We start from the raw sequence: 27230 nt of genomic DNA on the forward strand, positions 1-27230 counted from the left end.
CACTCCAGGCAAAAGATGTACTAGTCAGGTAGTTAAGAAAAACTTTCTTTACAGAACAGACTGGCATCAGTTAAGTCTTTGTGGAAAGAAACAGTTCATTTCTTCAAACCCTTTCAGTTGCAAAAGAGCATCAGGAAAGTTCTAAAGTGCAGGTTTTTAGATGCTTTATGTTGCTCTTTAGAAGGAATACATTTTGCTGCTTAGAAACTCACCTATGCTTTTGCTCCCTGAACTTGCTGAGGTTCTGGTAAACGAAGCTTCAACAAAGACACCATCCTTTGAACCAAGTTTAAGCCTTCTCCACCAGTTTGGCCACTGACAGGCTCCGTGTCAGGGGATGAGGGTCAATCAGGATTGGTCAGAGTGACATGATGGATCAGAGAGCTGGGTCACACCCACTCCCACATGGTACCAAGAGCAGTGCCCAAGTAATCAACATAATCAACACCAGGATGGGGAGTGGGGAGGGTCCTTAAGAAGGTTAAGAACCGATTGATTAAAAACAAAGTATCACCAAGTGAAAATCTAAGCTCATTCAACTCAATACAAGCAGGTTCTTTGCCAAGCCACAAGAGAAAACTGAAGTAGGCTGATGTTAAAGTTATAGTTAATTATATAATTTAGATAAAGAATCGGTTTGTTTAAAAGTAGGACACATTATAAGTAATTGTATAAGGTTAAGCAAACAGTGAGATTATCAGTACTTTTCTACGATAAAAGAACTTCCCCCAAATTCTGGCAATCTTTAAGCTAAAAGAACTTCCCAAATTTTGGTAGTCTTTTAAGATCACCAGCATATTTCTTAAGAAACAGGTCAATCTAGTATTGGGAGATGGAGACTAGGAGAAGGGCCAGAGTGGGGGGGAATATAGTCAGAAAAACTAGACTATCGTGTACAAATTTTCTACCAATTTTTTTTTTAAAGTCTCCTGTGGATTAAATTAGGGATTGTCAAACACTGTTCCCAGGGAACAGTGATACTCTGTGTCTTGAAGAGAGGTATTCTGCTACCCGAAATCAGATCATGAAGATCCCTTGCCAGCTAGCAGAGGGGAAAAGTTAACAAGATTGTTCAAGATGTACTTACCTTTTTTAACCTTAGGTACTTGCTGTATAGCATGTCTACACCAGCCTCTGTTATATAAGGAATCTGATTTAATATAAGATTATATAATTAGTTATTTGAAGCTTCCCCCCACCCCCAACATTCTGGAGTGTCACAGAAAGAATGTCATAACTTCTAGGGGCTCTGTTACTACTAAATGAGTTTGAGGTCCAATTAGAGCAATAGTATGGAGTCTGTATTTTTGTTTCTGACTAATCTTAACATATAAATTATAAAGAACTTGACAGGAGAAAAGTAACAGCATCTTTTAGTATAATGGTTCTAAATCACAAACATCCTCATGATGGTTTTGCATGAAAGGTCCTTGCAAAATATTTCTGATCCACAGTGCCTAGCTTGGTGTTTGACACGTAGTAGGTACTTAGGTAGTTCATCCTGAGGATGGAGACACGTGAACTGATACGTATATCCTTAAGTTACTTGGCCTGCGTGGCCTTGCTTTCCTCATCTGGAAAAGATCAAGATGGCAGGGGGTGGGGGTCAGACGGGGGGGAGTTAAGTGTTGTCACAAAATTGATTGCTTCTGCAAAATGTAATAGGAACTTGTCATTTGCAAATCATCTTAGTACAGGATGCTTTTTGCATTAGAGCACGTTGTGCTCTTCTTTCTTTTCTGAATGCTAGCAACATCTAAGTTCCTTTCCAGTCTTGCACAACTCTTCGCCTGCCTTTCAAAATCCTCACTCCAGCCCTGTCATGATTTGCATGTGTTTCTATTATGTCCATTTAGAGACAGGATCTGGAAAGAAAAGTGAACCATGATCTTGAGCCAATTATGGGCAGGACCTGGTAACCTTGTTTCCACTACTCGAATCTTCAATTCTAGGAATTTATGTTCCCAGGAAAAGGCTAGCTACTGACATGGACACATATATAATTACTTTAGATAATTTTCCAAACTCTAATCCAAATCATTTTTCTTATTCTTGCACTTACTCTTTGTTTTAATGGCTGGAAAGGAAAGTGTTAAATTAATTAAACAAGGGAGCCATTAGACTGAGGTGGCTTAAATGCCTGAGTAGCCTCCATAAGGAAACCTAAGCCTGAAATGCTTCAAAATCAAAACCTAAGGTCAGCTGATCATAATCAGTCAACCAGGTTTTCCAAAAAAACATGCAACCACTTAAACTATAGCCAATCAAATCATTTCCTTGTTTTGCTTCTGCCTCTTTTCTATAAAAGCCTTCCCCCTAGTCCCTGTTGGTGGATCGCTCCTAACCACTTCTGGTTTGGTGCTGCCCAATTCAAATCAGTAAGCGCTCAAATAATCTCTTCAAGTTTTTAATGTGCCTCAGTTTATCTTTTAACAGATGTTAAAAAGAAATGTGACAGAAACAAAAGGTAATGTAAAGAGTTTAAAATATGCTAATCACCCTATAAATAAATGCATGGAAAAATACAACTCACTAGTAAAAGTGCAAATTAAAAATCACTATTAGTTTGATAAAAGATATTTTAAAAATTAACACAATTTTATCTTAGGAGGTAAAGATTTTGTTTTGTTTCCCTTTAAATTATAGTATCTAGACTTGAGATAAGGAGGTCTACAAGAGGGCAATCCCTTGCATGCCTAGCTGAAGTGCAAAGTGTATGTCTCTGGAAGGATACTAGTAAAACATATTGGGGAGGGAAAAAAACCTTCAAATGGTCCATACCTTTGACTCAATAGTTTCACATCTAGGAACTTATATTACAGAACTAATCACAGATGTTTATATTAGAAATGAGTTACTGCCTATCCTGTCCATAACCCCATTAGGGCAATCCCACCCCAAACCAAGGCCCAGCAGACTGATCCAGAGGCAAGTCCCTCATCCAAGAGGGACTCAGCCAACACCCGACTTGTGACCTGAGCTAGAAAATAACTGGGCCAAATTCCTCTCTATTAGGAATTCTTATTTGGGTGCTAAATCATCTTTGTAGGCTTTGGATCTAAGGGGCTATGAGCCAGGGTCAGGACCAGTGACCGTGTGGAGCCAACTTCAACATAAATAAGTTGTTTGATTCATATTTGTAATAATCACGTATTTAATTTCAAAATTAAAAAGAAATGCCAAAATATTTGGTAAGAAATAACCCAAGTATCTGGTTGCTTGGCAGTGAAGAGGCTACTGGTTTCCTGTTGGTAAAAACCTGCCCCCTTTCTAAGCCCACATAAAGTAAGGGCCTCCAGCAAAACAAGGATAGGTACTTGTTTTCAGACCACAATTGTTGGTTTCTTCTCTCCCGTTGGTTTCTTTTCAGAGCTCTATATAAACTCAGGAGTGTTGACTTACATTATTTGCTGCCAAAATAATAACATCTTGTATTTGCAAAACATACTTCTGTGGAGGTAGGGGAAGTGTTTGTAGACATCAGCTAAGTCAGCCAGAATGTCAGAACCACAGGTTGCTGGTGCTTAATGCCCTTCAGGCATCAACCCATCCTCCTACCGCAGATGGATACTCACAGAGGGGCATCAAACTTTTACTCTATTCATGTATTATTTCTAGCTAGCCCCATTTAAAACAAAAAGGATCTGAAGCCGCTTACAATTAAAGAGAGAATTGGGATGTTGGGAAAAGAATAATTACAAAGTTTTAAAGAGGTATGCTCTAGGAGCATCTACCTTCTCTTGGAAGTCCTGGATCACAAACTGATCCTAAATCCAAACATAATTCCCACACTATCCCCAGAATAGCTCCAGAATACACAAACTCCCACGGCACTTGAACTCTGGCTTGGGCCAGAGTCCCCAAGGCAGCTCAAGATCCTCTGGAACAAAGGAAAGCCACTCAGATCAGAAGTGGGGTGGAGGGACAGGGGCTTGAGACGCAAAGCCCGGGTTCACCCTAAGAGTCAGTGATCAAGCCAGGGCTGCTGAGAAGCATCAGGACCACAGGCCCAAAGGACCCACCCAGAGACCCCCCCTGGGCCAAGATGAGGTGGGTAGAGGGCAGCACGGTGGTAGGATGGGAAAGCCATGAGGCCAGAGGTAGCTGATGTCACGGACTCCGCGGGGCACACATCTTTTGAGGCATAAAGAACAATACAGACCAGTCCAAAGGGGAATGGCAATACTATACTCAGGCCAGGCAGCGACTTCAACCCTCAATTTCCAGTGGAGACACAGCCCCCAACTCCTGCCAAGCTCTGCTCTCAGCTGTGAGTTCAGGCCAGGGTGGCCTACAAGGAATGGGGCGATCATACAGAGGGAGCCTAACAGAATGCACCTGGGCTAGCTCAGAGCCAACCCCACACCCATCACGAATCTAAACAAGGAGCAGAAAGCCTGGCGCGACCCAGTGAGAACTCACACATCTGAACAGGCAGGGCCACACTCCCCTACCACCACCGCCAACTCACACACACACACACACACACACGCACACACACACACGCACACACGCACATACACACACACACTCTTAACCTTGGGGTTGGCTGCTGTCAAACAGTTCTGTTATCAATTCCTGACTATTCATGCATGAGGCATAGATACCTAAGTAAACTAAAAAACTATTGATCATCCTAAATCATTTCTTTCCAGGATGAAAAATGTGATTTTGCAGCAACTCAATATTTCTGTTGATTCACTTACCCTACACATCTCCTCCTTCCCAACACTGATATTAGTTGAAATTCTCTGAAATGGACTGAAAGGGAAATCTATACATAGGTTAGAGGTGAGTGAGACCTAATCTAAACCTAAACGGCCCAGGATCTTAACAGGCTTTCATAGTTAAGAGGTTATACATAGTCAGACATTCAAAAATCAACTGTATCTTATACACTGCAAGGGAGGTAAATGACTACAATAAATCTTATCTCAGAGAAAAAACAAACATATAGAATGACCGAGTAATCTGCTCTCTGACAAACAGAACAGTCAGTAGTGTATAACATTATAATATGTTCTTAACAACATCGCTTTTAGTTAGCAAAATGTTTTCTCACTCCAGGCCAGCAACCAGACTGTAATGCAGATACCAAACATTAACCAAAAAAAAAAAAAAAAAAAATCACAGAAAAGGCTGTCTACCCAGAACACCCTTAGAGTTTACACCCCCTTGACTGGTACAAGTGACTCAGTTACTACAGACACACAAAAATGTGACAAGTGCTAGAATTTATTCTGCAGTCTGAAATCATTTCCCCAAATGAACCAACATGTGTTAGCTTTCAAGTTGGACGCAAACCTTTGCTCAAGACCTGGAGGGGAGGAAACACCTAACGCACTCCCCTCAGCCATCCCACCGCGAGATGCCCGGTATGGCCACCCTTAATGTCGCCCCTTCTGAATGTGCACCCTGTGTTCTGCACTCTTCTCCCTACACCCTTCCCACCCCCACCCAGAGCTGCCTAGAGGTACAAGACAAACCACGTTTCTCTACACAGAAAGGGAAGAAGAGCAAGTGTGGTTCCTCCAACCCCAATTCCCATGGTCCCATCCTTATCTCAGGATAGCTGGCGCTCTCACAACCCATGCAGTTTTATCTTCATGGTCATAACTACACAGATACCAAGCTACCACTCCCTCTTTGACATCAGATTCACTACAATGAATTCCAGAACTCCAAATTGTTTTCTTTAGAGATGTGTAAAGGTACTACCTGCTTCTTCTGAGTCTGGTCTCTCGCCTTTGGAAGCCCAGGAACTCATTAAAGACTCAAGTCTCAAAGTAGACACAAATGCCAAAAGAACAACAGGGCTCTGGTGAAGCTGACTTACTATTTAAGAAATAAAAATCCTCCTGATTTCAACCCATATTTGAGAAAATTCCTTATGAAATGCACAGAGTATTTTCCCTGCCTTAGAGGGGCAGAGTGCTCTAAACAGGATGAAACTCAGGTTGTTGTCAAACATGAGACTCTGACAATGACTCAAGGGTCATCCTTCTGGACACAGAATCATAGAGTTGGACGAAACTTGCAGGTGCCATAGTCAAACCCCTTGTTTTACAAATGGGGATGCCAAGCTCAGGAGAGATGAAGAAATGGGCCCCCAATCATATAATCATCACTTTTCAATGTATCCCAATCTGAGTCATCAATTAATGACACTCCCCAATTCCCCCAAATCACCCAAGCTCAGTACTCAGAATGCAGCCTAGTTAATGAGTAAACCCTGGGCTTCTCTGCATAGGCCTTAGCAGTATGAGCCAGAGAAAAAAGTTTCGCCTGCTTCTCATCTCACCTCCTGGAGGGTGACAGGCCAAAGGAAGCAAGACCTGCTCTCATGTGCTGGGAGTGAGGGGCTGCAGAGGGATAACAGTGTTTCCCAGGTCAGAAGGTAACTCCAACATGACTTCCCTACGGACCCAACAGGAGCGCATCACGGTGTCACTGGGGTCATTAACAACACAGCACTGCCAGTCACATCCATCCCGTGGGAGAATGCCTTGGACCGTGATGACCTGTAGGAGGTGACACTTTCTTCTTGCCAACTACACCCATTAATAGACCTCACTGTTATTTTAAAATGCCTGGTGTTCGTGGTTCACAATCCAGTTGGACCACAAGATTTAACAAGTTAGATTTGATAAGATGTCCCACCATGTTCAAATTTATCAAGCTAACCCAGAAGGGCCTTCCAGAATAATCAGTTGTATGGCTGTTAGCACAACTGACACCATCTAGGACCCGTACAGTTCCTCCTGTCCTTCCACTGACCCTACCTAGGACTGTAGCGTGAGGTAAATCACTTCTCTGTTGTCAAGGGCTTTATAGTTAATAGATACTGTTTAATAAACATTACGACCAAGTGGCCTGTATGCTCTGTTAGTCCCCAAACAATGATGAAGACCTTCACTGACATACTCTCAGCACCCACAAGACTAGTTACACATTCATACATCTTGACTTAGGAATGCACTTCCAATTTCCTAGCACGCACCCCCATACCCTGGGTTAACTTTAAAACTGCCCCAGTGCCCCCTCGGCGGTGCAGAGTACGGCTGCGAATGCCTCCAATCACTGTCTAGCTGATCCAGATCCCACCCTGTAAGTTATCCTAGAAGAAACTGAGCCATTGATTATATGGAGCTGCCTAGTTTTCTGGTCTCCATCTACCTTCTCATTTCAGTGGGCACTTTTCATTCCCTCCATCCTCCAACATCAGTAGTTCCCTCAAAGGGTCAGGATGCTGTCTTACCTCTAGAGTCTAGCACTTTAACTGACATACAGTAGATACTCAATAGATATTTGTCAAATTGAACTGGTCCTATGTTGGTTATGGAAATACTGGGACTAAATATGCAAAAAAAACCCCAGAGAACTTCAATAGCCTGGGTTTTAATTTATTACATTTGTAATCATACAGCATATGCACTGAAAATATCCTTAGAGAATATCCACTCTAGTTCTCTTTTACATAGCAGAAAACAGGCTCAGGACAGGTAAGTGAATATCCCATATTTACCTGTTACAAAGCTGGACCCCCCCCTTCTCTCTCTAATACACACACACACACACACACCCCATTACTACCACCTCTTTTTAGGGAAAATAGGAAGTCATTTGCTCTTATCATCTAGGAATGAACAAGCAAAAATTCCAATGAGACTCTAGTTAATTGGATTCCCAATTGAGGTTTCCCATTAATGTGCCCCAGAGGATAATGTGCTATGTTTAAATTAATTGTGTCATAAATTAAATTAATACTTAATGTGCTACATTTATCCATGATATTGCATGTTTTCAATACAAGGTCTCCCCTGAAAATCATTAAGTCAATGGAAGAATGTGTACTCTGAGATGAAAGCTTACATGCATGTTAAGGGCCATTTCGTTTCAGGATCTGCTATCTCAACCTCTTTCATTTAAGAAATCTATTTTCCAACAAACCTTTCTATACATAAAACATCCATCTCCCACACACAATCCTAAATTTAAATGGATATTCCTGCCTCTCTTCAACAACCTTTTTTTTTTTTTTCCCTAAGATTTAAGCCACCATCTAAGCTTCTGGTTTCGATGCTGCTTTACAAATGAGGCTGGATTCACAAGAAGCAGAATTAGGGCTGATTTTTAGTGAGAGTTTCATTCAAACTTATCATTTTCAGAAGGGAATAGCAAGGCCCAGATTATAAAATATTTTGCCCAACATTATTCAAGTAAACAGCAGGGCCTAAATCAGAACCTGGCTTTGCAATCCACAAATCTGCCTGCCTTTATGGCATTGATTTTTAGACTCTCAAAGGACTAGTACCGAAAAACTGTCTCTTCCCTAAAACATGACCAAACCCCAGTAATCTATTTTCATTCCTTCGTTAATAACCATACTCCTATTTCATATTCCATGTCTAGACTGCTAGGTTTTGTTCTTTCTTCCCATGACAGCAATTATTTTCTCCTATCTCTAATAGGTAAAATAATGGTAAAGTATACTGATCTTTCCCTTCTGCCAGCAAAGCTGAGAGCCCCTTCTTGTACACTTCATGTGAGCTCATTGAACATTTTTTAAATTCTAAATCTGTTAAAAGTTTTATCAAAGTTCTACATTAGCTTAATTCCCCCCCCACCAACACACACACACACGCAAAATTCAGTTTGTGATCCTTTCAAATTAAAAGTTTAGACAGGAAATTAGATGATGAAATTCAGCGAAATGAACAGGCACTTTAATTCCTCTTGCCGGGCACCAGCAACAGAAAGTAGCATTTGGGAACATAATGGACATAACGGGAGTCATTGGGCAGTAAAACTTCTGGCTTATCTTTTCCTCTAGGTTGAATTCATGTGATGGGGTGGAGAAACAGGATAACAATATAGCAAATTTTCCATACTGCTGCCTACAATTGTTGGGGAAATGTTAAGGCAGAGATTACAGGACCAATGGCATAGCACTGTGTTGTTTTGTTTTTTTTTAAACATTAATCATAGGCTAAAGTGAATTATGCATTTATAAAAAATAAAAGCACAAAAAATCTAATATTAACGATTCTGTGATAACCCAACTATAATTAATAGTTTGCATTTTGAACCTGTACCAGATAAAGCTGAAGAACGGTAGTTGAAATGTCCCAGTTAACCTATCACCGTCACTGTTAACAAATAAAACAAGACTAGAGAGCATTCAAATATAATGAAGCATATTTTGTTAAAAAAATCTTTCTACCTCCACAGCAATGACAGAAAAAAAGGAACCACAATTTTTAAAAGATAAAGACTAAAGGGAAAAGGTAGTATTTTAATCATGGAGTATAAAATAATGAGATGAATGTACGCTTCCTAGCCCACTGTCCAGAACCCAGAATCATATTGTGGCTTATCAATGTTATTTTTAGTGACCAGCTGACAATCTGAGTGTACTTGCCTTCAATTTTGTTGAAAGCGAAGAACTGAAAATGACTTAACTGGTCATATTAGAGTTGCTCACTTCCTCAACACCATATTTTGAATTTTTCCTTTATTTTGTGCCCTGCAGGTTTTTATATCTGAGGCCAATACACCATGAAAAGACTCAGAAGTGAGAGCAGTGGCTTCTCTCTTAACTGGAAGTAGGGTAGTTGTGAAAGGGGGGTGATAGAAGAATTTATATAGATGGACACTTATTTCCTTAACAATCATCTCAATGCTAGCATACCTCTTAGAATGTCTTTGTATATCCCAGGGGCAGGTATTACCAATTCTAACCCACTGATTGGAGCTCTGTTCATGCATTCATTCACTCCAAAAATATTCTCTGAGTGCCTGCAACATGTCAGGCACTTATCTAGGTACTGGAGGTACAACAGTGAACGAAACAAGTAAGACTCCCTGCCTTCATGGACCTTCCAAGTCAGAGTGCACAATCTGTGAAACGTGTGATTGGTGCTATAGCCGGAGCTGCCCGAGCCTCCTGGAGTCTGGGCAAAGCTCTCTCTTCTCCCCAACCCAAAGAACCATATACCTATTCAGTCAATGCATAGTTATTGAGCACCAACTACACACCAGAGCCCTAGCTAAACTCAAAGGAATACGGAGGACACAGACTGATTCTTCAATATACAATAAGCATAAAGCCTCTCATTCAGATTCACTTTGTATAATATTCTAAGTCAATGTTTAAATAAATTTGAGTTCTACAAAGCAAAGACCAAATGATCACCAGCGTCAATTATATTCTCTATATACATAATATTAATCTACTTGCTCTGCTTAAAATCTAAAACACAATTGTGTTCCCAAATTATGGATGTAAGTAAACCATATCCTTGACAGTGACTGCATTCTAAAATAATTTTTAAGCCTTGACAAAAACAAATTATTTTCCCTATCAAGACAAAAGTACTAGTCCTAAGGACTAAACACTAAACATTTGTCAAGAAAACAAAGTCAGGACTTCCCTGGTGGTCCAGTGGTTAAGACTCCGTGCTCCCAGTGCAGTGGGCCCGGGTTCCATCTCTGGTCAGGCAACTAGATCCCACATGCCGGAACTAAGATCTCACCTGCCGCAACTAAGACCCGGCACAGACAAATAAATAAATAAATATTAAAAAAAGAAGAAGAAGAAAAACAGAAAAAACTTTAAACAAACAAAAAAAGAAAACAAAGTCAACCATCTGTGAAAAGAGACAACATAAAAATACGCATTTCCTAGGGTGGAAATTTCCATCAACCAGACACACTCTTGTTAAGGACCACCATGTCATTTATATTGGGAAATATTAAACATTTTAAGTTCCTAAGTTAAATGATTCTACACGTTTATCAAGAACAGAGCCCCTCCACCTAACCACACAGCTACAATTGATAATAACCAAATGAAGCTTTCCAAAAGGCCTTTGTAAAGAATGATCCCCATGTAACTAGTCAATTTTCTACTGCCTCTTTTTTGTGTTGCCTTTTAAATCAGGATATCTACAGTCAAGAAATGAGAAATATTATACTTCATAAACAAAGTTGAGTTAACAGAGAATATATAATTAGAATTTCTTCTCCACTCGTGATAACAGACTTGCAGTTATAGCCACTATTTCATACCATTAAGCCTTGAAAGTGAAGGCAGCTAGCACACCCTGAAAGCTGAACTCTTAGCTCTGATTTCAACTGCACAACAGCCTAACCAAGAGAACAACCTGGAATAGACTATATTGTTTATTAACACTGTAACCCAAATGAAGGAAAATGCTCTCTAAGGTTTCATCTAGATCAAAATATCCCAAGTCAAAAAAAAAAAAATTTTCTGAAACTTCAGCAAGCTGTATTGAATTTAGATAGTCCCTTGCCTGACCTCAAAATACGGTACAAAGTTATAATGAAAAGATATAATATAGATGATGTCGTAAATGCATAAAGGATACCATAGCCTCTAAGTAGGTTGTAGTCTGTGAATTCTGGGTAAAGCTAGAAAATATCAGCCCCAGATTTAGGTTAATTATAAATTTTTAAAGATATATCAACCACCAATGATAAGATAAATTGGCATCATGTACCCCTAGTAAGATGCAATGAGGATACGATGTCACCTCCATAATATTCCTGCCAAAATTTTTTAACATGAGTCTGAAAGAACGTGAAAGACGTTCCACAAAATAACTGGCCTGGCCCTTTCAGAAATGTCTTTGAATAAAAGACAAAGAAAAGAAAAGAAAAGAAACTACTCTAAATTCAACAAAGTCATATTGAACATCTACTGCCTGGAGTGTAGTAAAGTGTGTTGGGTAAGGGTTTAGAATTCAGCATAAATCCACTCAAATTCTGGCTCCAAATCCCGTCTCCACCATGTGAAAAAGCACACTATGCCCCTGTTGTCTCTCTATCAAATGAGGACAATAATAGCGCCTTCTTCACAAGATTGTAGAGAATTAAATGATTTCACCTATAAAGGCCTGAGCACACTTAGTAAGTGCTCAGTAAATGTCAGTGGTGATAAATAATGATGTTGGTGGTAAAGAGGCATCAGATGCTGGGGGTAAAGGGAGAAACAGAATGACAGGGTCATTGCCCTCGGTGAGCTTACAGTTAGAGGAAAATTAACAGGAAATTCTAAGACTGTGAAATACAGGTACTTTGGCTGGTGAAAGACTCTAGAGTGCAAAGACAGGGACACCTTAGAGAGAGCATTTAATCCAGGTATTGGAAGTCATGGAGGGCTTCCCAGAAGAGGTGTCAGCTCACAATTCCAGGATGAGAGGACAGCACGTACAAAGTGCTGGAAGTAGAAAAGAGAACAGACCAAGAGCTGAAGATAGATGAGTATGCCTGGAATATACAATGCTGGAGGTGGAAGAGGAGATAGAGAGAGAAGGCTAAATGGACAAGCAGGGCCAATCCACGCAGGGCACCTTATAAACTTTGTTAAGGATTCTGGGCTTTAACTTAAGAGCCATGGGAGGTTACTGAGACATTTACAGCATAAGCAGACATGCATTTCACAGTTACGCTGATTACAGAAGGTAGAAGTGGATTGAGAGGGGGCAAGGTTGGAAAGGGATGACCAGCTAGGAGGAGGCTGTTAGGGTTTTCCAGGCAAAAAATAGTGGTGCTAGAACCTGGGTAATAGCAGCAAAGAGGAGAGATGACTAGGATGGGAGAGGTCCAAACCTGGGGACTGATAAGATGATGAGGCCGGGGAGAGCTGAGGACTGAGTTCAGTTCCTGGCGTGGCCGCTGGGTGCGCTGTCGCGCCAGTCACGGAGAAAGGAAGCATGGGCCATGAGCGGGTTTGGGGTGGGAAGAGAGTGGGGTCAGTCGGGTCAGATTCAGCGTGAAGGGCCACCCGAGTGGAGCTGTGCTGGAGTCACAAAGGTCTGCAGCAGACAAGCCTTGGTGATGAGAGGAAAGGATACATTCTACATTCCCCAGAATAAAACACCTAAACCAAACAGATTTTATCTTGTTCTCATATGGGCTCCAATTTCAAAAGATGATTTAAAAAAAAAAAAAAAAAAGCATGGCACTCTTGTCAATCTCATTTCTCACATTACACATTACACATGTAATCTCACACATTTCATGGTGTAACTCTCTTACTGTATAAACAGAGAGTTGATGGATATTTGTGGCTCTCAACAAGTTCATTAAACCTCAAACTTTAAATCCCCCTGCCAGGAAAGTTAGCAACATTAGCCAGATATTCTTGCTCTACTTGAGCACATTATTTTGTTTATTAAAGAAGGCAAGCAATCATCAACTCTCATCTCCTAGATTATAAAGCATATAACCTTCCACTTACACCCTTCAAAATAAAATTGTCAAAATACAAATGTGCACTAACCACATGTGTCTGTGCACAAAAGTACATATAATATGCTGATATGTGTAAATAAAATACTAGATTTGATCTTGGCCCGTAAAGCCTCAGTTATCCATCCAACCAGAAGGCGGACTTGTCACAAACACAAAATCACTCTTGTTGCCCCACTAGGTGCTCATTCAACGTGTGCACTGGCAATGGCTACCAGCAATGCTGACTCTCCTCCACACCTTCCTCAGGATATACTGCCCTGTGTGAAGCTGAAGTGCAGATCAATTTGCCTTAGCTTATTTCCTCAAGAGACAGCAAATTGTCCCCCAGTGTCCATTCTCTTCTCCCCGTTAGGAATAGAACCCCAAGAGTCTTAGCTCCTCACCAGAGCCCCCATTTCTAAGCCTCTCCTGCAGTGACACAGTCATGTGACTCAATTTCCGGGACTTGGGAGGTGAGGGGAAGTGTGTAGAACTTCCAGGTCACACCCATAAAGGGAACTGCTTGGCCTCCATTCCTCTTTCCCAAAAAACTAACAGACACGGGAGTGGTGAGCTGTCTTCAACCCGCACAGGAGCAGAATAAACTAGGCAATGGAAGAACATGCTAGAAGGAGACTGAGTCCCTAAAGGACTCATGAAGCAAAGGGCTAGATTCCAAGCTACCAGCTTACAATCTGATATGAAATAGAAACTTAACTCTGTTTAAGCCACTGTTATTTTGATCTTCACTAAAACAGCCAAACCAATAACTTAATTCATTTCCGTTCCATTAAGGTATCCAATAATGCTGAATTTCTTCAATTAACGTGTGCCTCCCTTTGTCTTGGAGCTTTTCATTTCTTTATTAGGACTGCAGACATCTCAGCATCCCACACAATTTACAATAAATATTTAATCTGGAGCCTTCAAGGAGCACAGAAAACAGGGACAGTCAACACCACTCCTCTCCACATGGTCATGTATTAAAGCTGCTCTTTAGTTTGTTCCCAGAGCAAAGACTTGCAGAGCCCATAAGCGGGACTGCCAGTCTGTCTGACACGTGTTTAACTTTGGTGTTTTACTGACAGTAACATCCTAAACCCGGCATCAGGATTGCCTACCTTGATTTCCTTTCCCTCCAGGAATGATGACAGATTTTACTGAGTCCTCTATACTTTCTTCTTTGGTGCCTGTGGTACACAGCATGCTGCTTCCCTTCCCCTCCTCCATGAGATGTTCATGTCCTAATCCTCAAAACCCATGACTATGTTACCTTACGTGGCAAAAAGGGGGCGTCACAGGTGTGATTAAGTTAAGCATCTTGAGATGGGAATGGGAAGGTTGGCCTGGATTATCCAGGTGTGCCCAATTTAATTACTAGGGACCTTATAAAGAGAGAGAGAGGATTATTAGACGTGTTAGAGAAGATGTGATGACAGAAACAGAGATGTGGCAAATGGAGAAGCTGAAGTGATGCCACTGCTAGAAGGGGGCCAAGAGCAAAGGAATACAGGCAGCCACCAAAGGTAAGGATCAGATTGTCCTCTAGAGCCTCCTGTCCTCTACAGCAGCCCTGCCAACATCTTGGTTTTAGCCCAGTGAGACCCACTTCAGACTTCTGACCTTCAGAATGATAAGAGAATAAATACATGTTGCTTTAAGCTACTAAATTTGTGGTAATTTGTCTCAGCAGCAAAAAGGAAACAAATACAGTGTCCTTACAAGTGGCACTATATGTTGTAAAAACTCAAAGTTTAGGGCAGGATTTGTTCAGACTTAAAGAGCTAGATTAAAATCAGTTTTAATAATATACAATATTACTAATAGTATTATTAATAATGATATGCAACTGTTGTGCGATTTATTCTAATAGGTAGCCCTCCCTGCCCCCTCCTTAAAAATATAGTCACAGAAGTTGAATATGAGCATTGTGTGGCAGGTACAAGCAAATGTTACAGCTCGGTAAAAGGATAATCACTACCCACTACTGAATGCATCTGTATCTCAGGATGAATCTACATGCCATTTTCACAAATGCTGTTATTGTTCTAAAGGATGTATGTTTTCTCTGCTAGTAAAACAGCATTTGATACTTTCTGCAAAGTCAAAAGAAGAATTTAAAGAGTTTTTAAAGCTCTTATTATTAACCAAAATCACTAGCCACACACAATATTTTACTGCTATTATTTAGTTCAAATCTCATTCATCACTAGATTGAGTTTTAGTTCACGCAGGGGTTGGGTACGGAGAGGGAACAATCAGCCCATAGGGTCCGTGTGCTTCAAACAGTACCATCCTGGAGGAGGCAAGATTAACTGGCCCGGCTTCATTCATCTTGGCCTCCGAGCTTTCAGTTTTGTTGTTGTTGTTGTCGTTGTTTTTGCGGTACGCGGGCCTCTCACTGTTGTGGCCTCTCCCGTTGCGGAGCACAGGCTCCGGATGCGCAGGCTCAGCGGCCACGGCTCACGGGCCCAGCCGCTCCGCAGCATGTGGGATCTTCCCGGACCAGGGTACGAACACCGTGTCCCCTGCATCGGCAGGCGGACTCTCAACAACTGCGCCACCAGGGAAGCCCCGAGCTTTCAGTTTTGACCAAAGGGGTTCGCACTCCAACAAGGAAGGTGGCTAGATGCCCAAATGACCACTCCAATCCTCACCCCGCTTCAAGCCACCACCAGCTGGTTGTCCACCACGGTGCTCTGGCTCTGATAACAATAACAGTTCCCAACTCAGAGACGTCTGGGAACAACTGCAAGTCCCTTTGAGGGTATTTACCCCGACATTCCAAAGGGAAGTCCTAAACTATGCCCTAGCATGCCCTCTAGCCCGGAGTTAATCCACACCTGACTGCCAAAGGTTCATTTCAAGATCACTTTCTCAAGTATGGCCTGTTGCCATTGCTCGAATTTCAAAAAAAACCATAGACCCACAATTGTGATGTAAACTCTTGGCCTGGACTTACTTCCCCTTCTTCTTCCTGACCAGAACCCAGTGAATGTTGTTTAATACCCAAAATAGTCTAGATTCACATAACAGGTCTTCTTTTGTTTCAAAAACTAAATTACCTCTTTGTAAGACGTCAGGATATCACATTTGAGAGAACACACTCTGTCCTGTGCTACAGGGCACAGGAAAGGGAGTTATCTCCTCAGAGCAGATGCTTCATCTAAAGACCTTCTTCTGTTTTGCTCTGTTTCAATTTGTCCTAGCATTTGGGTTTGGGAGCGGCTATCACTCCATCACTGATAGTGCGTAAGTTTCTCTACCCACGCCTTAAGATCCCTGCCTAGAAAACTGAGGCAGGATTTGTTTTCTTCAGCTTCCTGAGTTAAGGCTCTCTAAACAAGCATCATTTCCTTTCGATGTCTAGAGAAAGCTCTGTCCACTCCAAACACTGGAGAGAAAAGTGGATGTCATGCAAAGGACAGCCTTTGTTTTCTCTGAGTAATGGTTTTCATTAAACTGTTTAATATATAAGGTTCAGTATGCACTCACCTGCATACAACACATTTACTTTTTTTAAAAAATAAATTTCTTTATTTTATTTATTTTTGGCTGTGTTGGGTCTTTGTTGCTGCGAGCAGGCTTTTCTCTAGTTGGCAGCGAGCGGGGGCTACTCTTTGTTGCAGTGCGCAGGCTTCTCATTGTGGTGGCTTCTCTTGTTGTGGAGCATGGGCTCTAGGTGTGCAGGCTTCAGCAGTCAAGGCACGCAAACTCAGTAGTTGTGGCTTGTGGGCTCTACAGTGCAGGCTCAGGAGTTGTGCACACACGGGCTTAGTTGCTCCGCGGCATGTGGAATCTTCCCAGACCAGGGCTCGAATCCGTGTCCCTTGCATTAGCAGGGGGATTCTTAACCACTGCGCCACCAGGGAAGCCCAACACATTTACTTTTATACGTTGGAAGTTTTTAGCGTGTCTGTCCTGTATACATTCCATTTTGGTCTTGGCTCATTTCAGATTATGGATCCCAAATATGTAAGAAGTACGGCTTTTCTCTCCTTAGTTAAGTGCTTAATCTGCTTTTTAGCAACGTTAGAGGCATATAGAAATAAAAGTTATGTCAAGTACCTATCACCATCGTCTCAGACATTCACCCATAATCTTTAGTTTCCTCCTCTACTTTGTTTTACTTAAAACTTAGCATTTCTTTTCAACAGGTACTACTAAGTTTTTCATGTTTGTTTATGTCCTTTATTTACAATTCACAAGATTTTTTTTTCCCCTCCCTGTTTTAGTCTGCTTGGGCTGCTATAACAAATTATGATAGAATGGGTGGCTTAAACGACAGACATTTCTCACAGTCTTAGAGTTAGAAGTCCGAGATCAGGGTGCCAGCACAGTCGGGTTCTGGTAAGAGCTCTTTCCCTGGCTTATGGAAGGCTGCCTTCCTGATTCACAGCACAGGGGAAGAGAGAGAGCAAACTCTCTGATATCTCTTCTAAGGGCTAATCCCCTCACAAGGACCCCACCCCCTCACGACTGTATCTAAACCTAATTTCCTCCCAAAGGCCCCATCTCCAAACACCATCACACTGCGGGTTAGGGCTTCGACACATGAATTCTGGGTAGGAGCACAAATCTCTCCGCAGCACTCCCCTTTAAGGACAATTTTTATCTGCCTTAGAATTAGTCCACAGCAAGAGCTTCTTCACTAAATAAGCAGAGATGAGCACCTGCATGGTCCCAGGCCCAGGCTAAGTGCTAGGTAATCGAGGATGACCAAGCACCATTCCTGACATCAACAGTCCCGGTGTTCTCAGGTTCTAGTGGTAAATACACTGTTGTGTTGACTTCCCGCGGTGCCCACACTCAGATCTCCCGTCTAGAGAAGCACAGCCGGCTGACAGCCTCGAGCGGCCACAGCTGCAGGCATTCGTGCTGAGGCGGTACTTCTGCTGGGCTGCTGCCAGCCAGTGCCCGGGCACTCAGAGGACCTGGAGTTGGGCCTTTCCTGCACATCATGGGACTCCTCAAACAGGCAGCTTTGTTCAAGGAACCCCCATCAACAACAACAACAAAAAATACTAACAAAGTAACTTCAGATAAACAACAGAAAACATGTCTAGCCCCAAGTAATCTATTCATCTAACTGGGGATAAATGTCACCCAATTTTGTTTTGAGATGGCAAATATACACAAAATCCAGCATCTTGAGGGAAAACATAAAATACATAAAAAGATACTCAGCTGAGACAAGCAGCTAACACAAGTGAGAAAAGGAATAAAGAAAATGTGCTTTTTCTAAGTTCAAACTAAGGCAAAACTGAAAACGGTGCTCACACCAATATAACTGAACAGACAGCTACTGAGCACCTACCGTGTGCCAGACGCTGTGGAAGGTACAAGGATAAGCACAGCTAGGCAATCTGTGGTCATATCTTTTACTCAGAGCTCTTGCTTCATTCATTCTAAACAATTTCCCTAAACTTCTTGTGCACACATATTCACACTCCTCTGTGCAAGGTGGATGAGAAACAAAATCACCTTTTTTAAAACCCTTCCACAGAGAATAATTCGGTCTTCAAAAGTAAACATCATTCCATTTCCTGTTCACTCTCAGAATCCCCTCCCTAGGCCTTCAAAGGGAAAAAGTCAAGATACTTTGTCACTGAGTCTTTTTTTTTTTTTTTTTTTTTTTTGCGGTACACGGGCCTCTCACTGTTGTGGCCTCTCCTGTTGCGTAGCACAGGCTCTGGACGCGTAGGCTCAGCGGCCATGGCTCACGGGCGCAGCCGCTCCGCGGCATGTGGGATCTTCCCAGACCGGGGCACGAACTCGTGTCCCCTGCATCGGCAGGCAGACTCTCAACCACTGCACCACCAGGGAAGCCCTGTCACAGAGTCTTTACATTAGAAAAGTTCTTTAATGGTCATCTACATAGACACATCCCTATATTTCTGAATTACGAAATGGGCTGGCTCACGGCACTGGAGTCAACTGACAGACTCATATAAAAAAAAAAAATTCCAAAACACACTAACATTTTCCATATTTTTGTGTTGTGAAGTATATCATACATACAAAAAAGTATATGAAGCAAATGTGTTGTTTAAAGAATAACTGTAAAGCCAACACCATGTGCCCACCATTCAAGTTAAGAAGCAGAACATCACTAAAACTTTTAAAGCCTTCTCCTCGCCTCCACTTTCCTAGAGCAGAATTTCTCAGCCTCAGCACTGCTGACATTCTGGGCCAGATAACTACTAAGTGCTTACCCAGTGTATTGCTGGATGTTTAGCAACACCCCTGGCCTCCGCCCAGTGGATGCCAGTAGCATGCCACCATCACCCTCGGGAGAAGCAACCAAAAACGTCTCCAGCCATTGCCACATAGCCCCTGGAGGGCAAAATCGTCACCCACCCCACCCCCACCCCCGTCGAGGACTGCTGCCCTAGAGGTAACGACAACCGAATTTTTACATTTCTTTATAATTTATCTGTCTATTTATCTAACCTTAAAACAATGTATTGCTTAGTGTTGCCGTTTTCAAACTTTGTAGAAATCAAATCATACTGCATGTATTTTCCTGTGATTTGTTTTTTAATCAACATTATATTTGTAAAATGTAACCACTGTGTATTATAGCTGTAGTTCATATATATTACTTTTAGTTTATAATGTTTGCTGCTGTATGGTATCCTATGAAATTAACTAAAATGCCACAATCCAATCTATTACTGATGGGCATTTGCATTATTTCTAATATTTTCCTTTTATGAACACTTCTGCTGGAACTTTCCCTGCACAGGTCTTCTTATAATTACACAACAATTTCTCTGAAGTACACACCTAGGAGTAGATTTGCGCAGGTCATAGAACATTCTGGTACTCAACTTTATTATTTTCCGAAGTGGCTGTATAAATTTACACTCTCACCAGCAGTGGAGGACAATTCCCGTAGCTCCATACACTCTCCAGCACGCAGTTCTTCATTTATACTTTCATGACATTTGGTACCGAAAAAATATACATTGCTTACCGTGTAAATGCCAATTCTACAGACAGCAAATGAGATCTGGATACATTCAGACATTCTCTACAAGATTAAAATAAGAGATTACAACTAAATGTTTGTTCCATAGAACTGACTTCTCCCCTCTTGTCTTGCTTCTCTCTCTAAAGAGAATCTGTTGTCTTTTGACACCTGCTTTACGAGCAAGTGGCTGAAATTTTTTCCTTCTCTCTGCTTTTTCTAGGCCAGCTCAAATAAAACAGAGATAATAAAGTATGTAGCATAGTGCTTTATCATGGGACTATAAAGCAGATACTTCAATCTCTAATTCAATAGCATAATTTAAGGAATGTGATTTATTGTATTGGTTTGATTACATTTCTTTAAATCCTGCTCTAATATCTAATTTTCAATGATTAATTCTTTGACTGCTAGAAGTAGTTTTATAAGCACTTATTTTTTTTTTAGTTCAGCTCTTACTAGATCATAAATGTCTACAATGCTTACAGAAAACTGACCTTTGTTAAAAAAAAAAAAAGTAAAACCTCGTGGTTATATACTAAAAGTTTTGAATGGGCTGAATTTAAAGAGAAGCCTAAGGTCCTTGGTCTCAGAATATCAATGACAGCACTCAAATTAGAGTTCACAACTTCTCATACCCAAATCAAGTTCACACTCCTAAAACTCATTTCCACTCACAATACCATGTATACCAAACACGAGTATTGATTTATTGCCTTTTCTTTAACTGGAGGAATATTTTTAGCACATTAAATCGGTATGTAGTCAAAACAACTCTAACTTTATACAGTCCAACACTGTTATTATGGTTTACTGTTGGCAAGCAAAAGCTTCTCTGTGAAGTTTATAATGCCCAAATCTGGCAATCATGGTTGTATCCACTGCACCAAGGAAGCAGAGACACAAGATCCCCGATTCCCATGGTAGCCAAAAAGGCTTCCAAACAGATGTTCCTTTGGAAGAGAAGGCCAAAAACTCGTATCAGACTGATTCTGCAAAATGATCCAGCCTCTTCAGATGGCCATAAGAAACTAATTCTGTATGATTAAAGGAATTGGTAAGGAAAATACTGAAAGCCAAGGCTACATTGCATGGACATTCAAAATTTAAAATTACAGCAATGGAAAAACCAAACTCATGAGATAATTTGTTGTGTAAAGTTCTTAAACTCTAAACTTTCAAAAAGTTCCAGGTGCTACTGTTCACATGAATGGCTGACGATTTAATATTGGGGATCATTTCTATTATTAAGGTATCATTACCACCATGGCACTATTGGGTTTCTTTATTCTGCATAAAATACACTACTGGAAACACCCCAGGGCAATGCCACTGGCCTCCTCAGAGCTGAATGACAGAATACTCACTACCTTGCCCAACGTTTATTCTCCCTTCTACCTTTGGAAATTACCCTGATTTTTACTTTTGTACAAAATGAATTATTTAACAGCTCTCCCAGTAATCTAGAAAGCTTATTTTCCCCAAGTGAAAGATAACTATCTTATTTTATGTCACCTGGAACAAGAGTCTATTTCCCTGCCATCCCTGGAGCTGGGGACTGTCGCGTGACTCAGTTCTCTGTAATGAGATGCATAAAGTGAAGGATGCGTAAAGTGAACTGACTCTAAGAAGGACCCTTTTACTCTTCTGCCTTTCCTACTTCTTTTTCTGCAATTGAGATTTCATGCAGCCCCAGCAGGGGCCTTAGATTGGGAGGAGCCTGGAGGACAGTGGACACGGGAAGTGAAGCCCAAGGATGAGCAAACCAGGAGACTCAAAGGGCAGTGCAGCTGCCATACCAGCCTCCTCCAGACTGTGTACATGAAAGAGAAATAAACCTCTAACTTGTTTAAAGACTGTGTGTCTCTCTCAACCGACTAACCCTAACTGGTACAGAGCAATACTCTAAGAAATAGTCAGTTTTAACAAGTGGGTTTCCCCGGGGCCTTAAAAGAAAGAGACCCAGCATTTGTCATTAGAGCTCTTTTTAAGAGCTTAATCTTAAAAAGAGCTTGACCTTTTAAAGGGGGGAGACGTATTTATTCTTCAGTTACTAAAAACCTACTTTCCAATGCTTTTCACACTCCCAAAATGTACAAGTACTGTTACTGGGATTGTCAAAATTATTACCCTTGAAAACCCTCAACTTATTTTGTGTAATTTTTTTCTCACTAGCCGTATTTCCTCCTTCTCTCTAACCTCTAATCCTTACAAATACTGCCTTATCCCTGAACATCTGACCTCAAACCAAGCAGCACATCTATTGCTCAAACTCCAAATTCATTCTAACAGTAATGTTCTCGGGAACGGGCTTCTTTACTCTCATTAGAGGGAGTCGAATAAAAAGAGATATTTAAAAGCATAATGAAACTTCTTTGGGTCATGCTATAGGAAATGGTTATAAATTTTAAATGATTAGTTCATATTCTTTCCGCATATAGATGCTCTATTGGCAAGAACCCATTTTAAAAACCCAGAGGACAGGGGCTTCCCTGGTGGCACAGTGATTGAGAGTCCGCCTGCCGATGCAGGGGACACGGCCTCGTGCCCCGGTCCGGGAAGATCCCACATGCCGCGGAGCGGCTGGGCCCGTGAGCCATGGCCGCTGAGCCTGCGCGTCCGGAGCCTGTGCTCCGCAACGGGAGAGGCCACAGCAGTGAGAGGCCCACGTACCTCAAAAAAAAAAAAAAAAAAAAAACCCATGGGACAGAACGCATAGCTTGGAATGAAAGATGAGTAATCATCCCCAAGGAAAGAATGGATCTCTACCCTAGATAAACTCTGACCCAGTAGCCTCTATATCAGCATTCATAAATCTCCATCTAGACTCACCTGAGGAAGAACGAAAGGATATTATTTGAAAAGCAATAACCTTCAGAGTAATCTCACCTTCTTTGCTGCCTCATCTGATGAAAGTGCAGAAAAGTAGTGCTGTCAAGAGCAAGTCACAGATTGGTTACAGTCTGTTAAGACAGGGCTACAGAAAAAAAAAGTCTAATCCAGAGAAAGAGAAAAGGAATACTCAATTTGAAATTAATATGATTACTTACATTTTACTGTTGTTTTCCCTAAGAAACTTCAAAAGGTAAGCATGAAAATAAAGGAGAAAAAAAATCTTCAACAAGACGGCAGAAAATACTATACAGTCTGCAAAGAAACTTGATTTCAAGGTATAACAAATTTCCGTTCCATCAGGGGATGAAAAAACACATTAATTTTCTTTTTCTAAAGGAGCTGTTTTTAGAATATTTTGAGGTGCCATGCAATCCCTCATTCTGATATAGGGCAAGGTGACAGCCATGTTTCCTTATTTTCTCCTCTGTAATTTTGCATGTGATGAAAATAAAAGGTTAATATAGCCAAGTCAACGCTTCTGAGTACCACGGGTGTGTGTTAGAACTTGGGTGACAAGATGGGGGTAGGGAGAGCAGTAAATCACCTTGAAATGAGGCCCATGCCTGGATTAGCTACTCCCAAGTAAAGCTAAGATCTAGCATTTTCTCTTGACAGCATCCCAAAACAAGTGGGCTGGAGGCAAAGGTGCAGGATTTGGGAAACTGTGGAGAGAAGACCGGTTCAGTGCGTTCCAAGGTGCATAGGTGCTCCAGAGTCCTGAGTGGGTGGAATCATCTCTGAGTAAAGATTACGTCTGTCATTATGCTGTAGTCACTCCTCCAGACACAGAAACAAACCTTTGGGAACGCCACGGACTTCAGAACCCGCATCGCCTTCTGTTAGTGTAGCCGCTGAAAACATTAACAGTGAATTATTTAACAACTCCCTTGGCACACTCGAAAGGTTACTTTCCCCAATGGGAAATAAGTTAACTTTTCTAAAAAACTCAAACTTGTATTTACAAAATAAAATGAATTTTTGTTTACAAAACGTGGAGGAGTTTTCTCCTCAACATCTAAGTTATAGCTTCCTCAGACTAGGAAAAAGGATAGTGATAATCAACCTGGAAAGACACATTTACGTCTAAAGCAAAACTAGCAAAACTGGTCTTTCGGCATTTTCCAAAATGTTTTCAATTGTAACGGTACCACCATCATCCCAAGAGCATCTATACTTCCCAAGCAATCTACAACTGTCCAGGGATGAAGTATGTAAGTGTTCAACCAGTAATCCAAAAAGGAATCACTGCCCTCACCTGTTAAAAAATAACTTCAGCACATATCTCTCTGTGAAATTCAAACGCAAATATTTGAAAAGACATCTAGCAGAAATAATCTCAGAGATTTGAAAAGTCACCTAGCAAAAAAATCAAACACAAACATAAACAGTCATATCGGAATCTATAGATCTCAAGCCAGCAAAATTTTAGCCAATCTTCTGCAAAATGGCACTAAAAGTCATGTGTAATTTCTAAACAAGAGCAGAATCTTGGCCCAATACTGAAGATAAGAACAGTTCTCCTTCTGAAAATTCTGATTAAAGAAGAATTGGAAGCAGGAAAGAAATGCCCTTCTAATTTACCAGATTAAAATAATTAGTTCAATTCACCTTGGCAAATTTATTCCTTTTACTTTTTGTCATGAACTTAGGATAAAAAAAAATTTCAATCCAAGAAAAAGAAAAAAATTTTTGCTGAGCATCACTAATGTGTCAGGCATTGCTAGGCAAGCAGATATTAGACATACAACGATAAATAAGACCAACCCTGGCATCAACAGTCTTCCAGCTCAGGAGAGAGCAGTTATTTAACAGACCTGTGACAGAGAACGGCAGGATAAACACGTCCAGCATAATAAGAGGTATGCACAAAGGGTTTTAGAGAAACTGAGTAGGAGCACGGAACCCATTACAGGAGTGTCAGAAAGACTGTGTAGGGGGCGGATCCCCAAATAGTCTTAAAAGATTGGGAGTTAGCTAGGAGAAAGGGAGTAACGGAAGAGGAAAAGATCATTCCAGATGAAAGTGACAACATGAATAAAAGCAAGAAATATCACAGGATATGCAAGCATTTGAGGGATCCTGGTGTATGCCTTAAATACCCTCCTGTACTTTTAAATAATCACTTCTCAATCAGACATTAGTTACTGATACTTGTTGACTATCTACACACTATCTAAAATTCACTCATGTTAAGATTGTTAATTTTAAGGCTTATCATTTTAAGATTTATCTCTAACTCACTGCCAAAGGAAGTTCCATTTGTGAAGGAGCAAGCATGCTGGTCCCATTATAAAGCCTGCTCTGCCTCCACACACTTGCAGATAAAAAGACCCATAAGCAAGATAGCCACAGCTGATTAAATTAGCAGGCCGTCCGTCCTCCAGCTGGCCAACAACCACGGAGGGGCCCAGCAGGAAGAGCTAGGCTAGCCTAGACCAATCATTCGCACGCTCCAAGATATGAATGGAAAAGTACTGAGAAGATGAAGCAGTTAGAAGCAGGAAGTGAAGCTGAGAGAACACAAAAAACAAAGGCATTAAGTAACTTCACGACCATGAAGAATCATAGGAACCTAAATGTATGAGGAAGCCGAAAGTATGAATAAAGGAACTATACAGAAAAGATACACAAAGCAGAGAATACCCTTGCTAGTAATCTCAAGAGAAGTGGACCCAGAGAGATAGAGGTATGTGAGGAATGGCTGAATGCAGTTGCAGAGAATTCTGTTTCTGAGTGAAAAAATGATATATTCGCCAGGTTCCTTTGCAGCTAGGTATAGCAATGTGACCAAGTTCTGGTCAATTAAATACAATCAGAAAGTCCGAAAAGTCTCCCATGAGGGAGGTACACTCTTCTGCCCTTTCTCCGTCCTGCAGCCTGGAATGCAGAAGTGATGGCAGGAGCTCTGGCAGCAATTTTGAACCATGAGTTTAGAGTCCACACACAAAAGCAAAAGCATCTTGGGGACCTAATGACTTCTGGAGTTACCTACCTGAGGGGGGGAAAAAGAATCTATCTTGTTGGGACTTCCCTGGTGGCGTAGTGGTTAAGAATCTGCCCGCCAATGCAGGGGACACGGGTTCGATCCCTGGTCCGGGAAGATCCCACATGCCACAGAGCAACTAAGCCCATACACCACAACTACTGAGCCCATGCACCGCAACTACTGAAGCCCGCACTCTTAGAGCCCATGCTCCACAACGAGAAGCCACCACAACGAGAAGCCCGTGTACCACAACAAAGAGTAACCCCTGCTCACAACTAGAGAAAGCCTGCATGCAGCAACAAAGACCCAACGCAGCCATAAATAAATAAATATTTATTTTTTTAAAAATCTATCTTGTCAAAGCCACTATTTTCCAAACAATTCCAATCCTAATTGATACAGTGGTTGAGACAACGTCATCTCAGCAAGAGGGATAGTCCCTTAAAACAGTTAAATGGAAGAGTGATGTGTTCTGATTTACAGTGGTATTATCATCCTCAATTTAGAGATGGGGAAACAGATACCAGCTAGTAATGTGACAGAACCTGGATTTGAACCCAAATCTTTTGGACTTGAGAGCCCATACTTTTAATCATTAAGAACAAATGAAGGCAAATGAAGGCAAACAAACTGTAAAGCGGGTTCACAAGTATTTCAGAGTTCAACAAATATTCTGACTACTAAAGGCCAATAAAAACCCATGCTGAATACAGTATCTCTGACCTACCACAAATAACACTTTTGACAAGTCCCTGTGACCTTCTAAACAGAAAAGCCTTTTCCCAGCTAGAGTATTCTACTCTAAGTACCTAGGAAAAGGTATCCGGGCACCAGAAACTGAACACAGGCGCCAGCCCCCTCATGCATAGCAGAGGTCTGCCAAATTCTGATTTGTAAGGAGTGGAATCGATTTTTAAGAGTACAGAGGATTCTGGGAGACATGAAGTATATTTTTTAAGGTGGAAAGAGGTCATTTCTTTAAGGTGGTAAGAGGTCTTCTTGTTAACTTTAAGCAAAAGAATTTTCCATACACGTGACAATTAGAAGAGCTCAGCCTTAGTATTACAACTTCCAGGCTCCTGATGCCCCTGAGATGTTTCACTGCCCCATGCAGTAAGG

At 41.3% G+C, this 27230-nt stretch overlaps 1 protein-coding gene across 1 annotated transcript in view; it reads right to left on the minus strand.

Annotated features, from left to right (window-relative positions):
- The window catches only part of ARL15 (ARF like GTPase 15), a 416790-nt gene that overhangs the window by 362627 nt on the left and 26933 nt on the right, over positions 1-27230 (minus strand). The window contains exon 2 of the mRNA XM_022597630.2: positions 20237-20293. Within this exon, the coding sequence (XP_022453338.1) occupies positions 20237-20293 (57 nt within the window). The remainder of the gene's footprint in view (positions 1-20236; positions 20294-27230) is intronic.

The sequence above is a fragment of the Delphinapterus leucas genome, chromosome 3 (assembly GCF_059928025.1).
Source record: "Delphinapterus leucas isolate spDelLeu-1000000601 "Yukka" chromosome 3, BTC_Dleu_Yukka2, whole genome shotgun sequence".
NCBI classification, from domain to species: domain Eukaryota; kingdom Metazoa; phylum Chordata; class Mammalia; order Artiodactyla; family Monodontidae; genus Delphinapterus; species Delphinapterus leucas.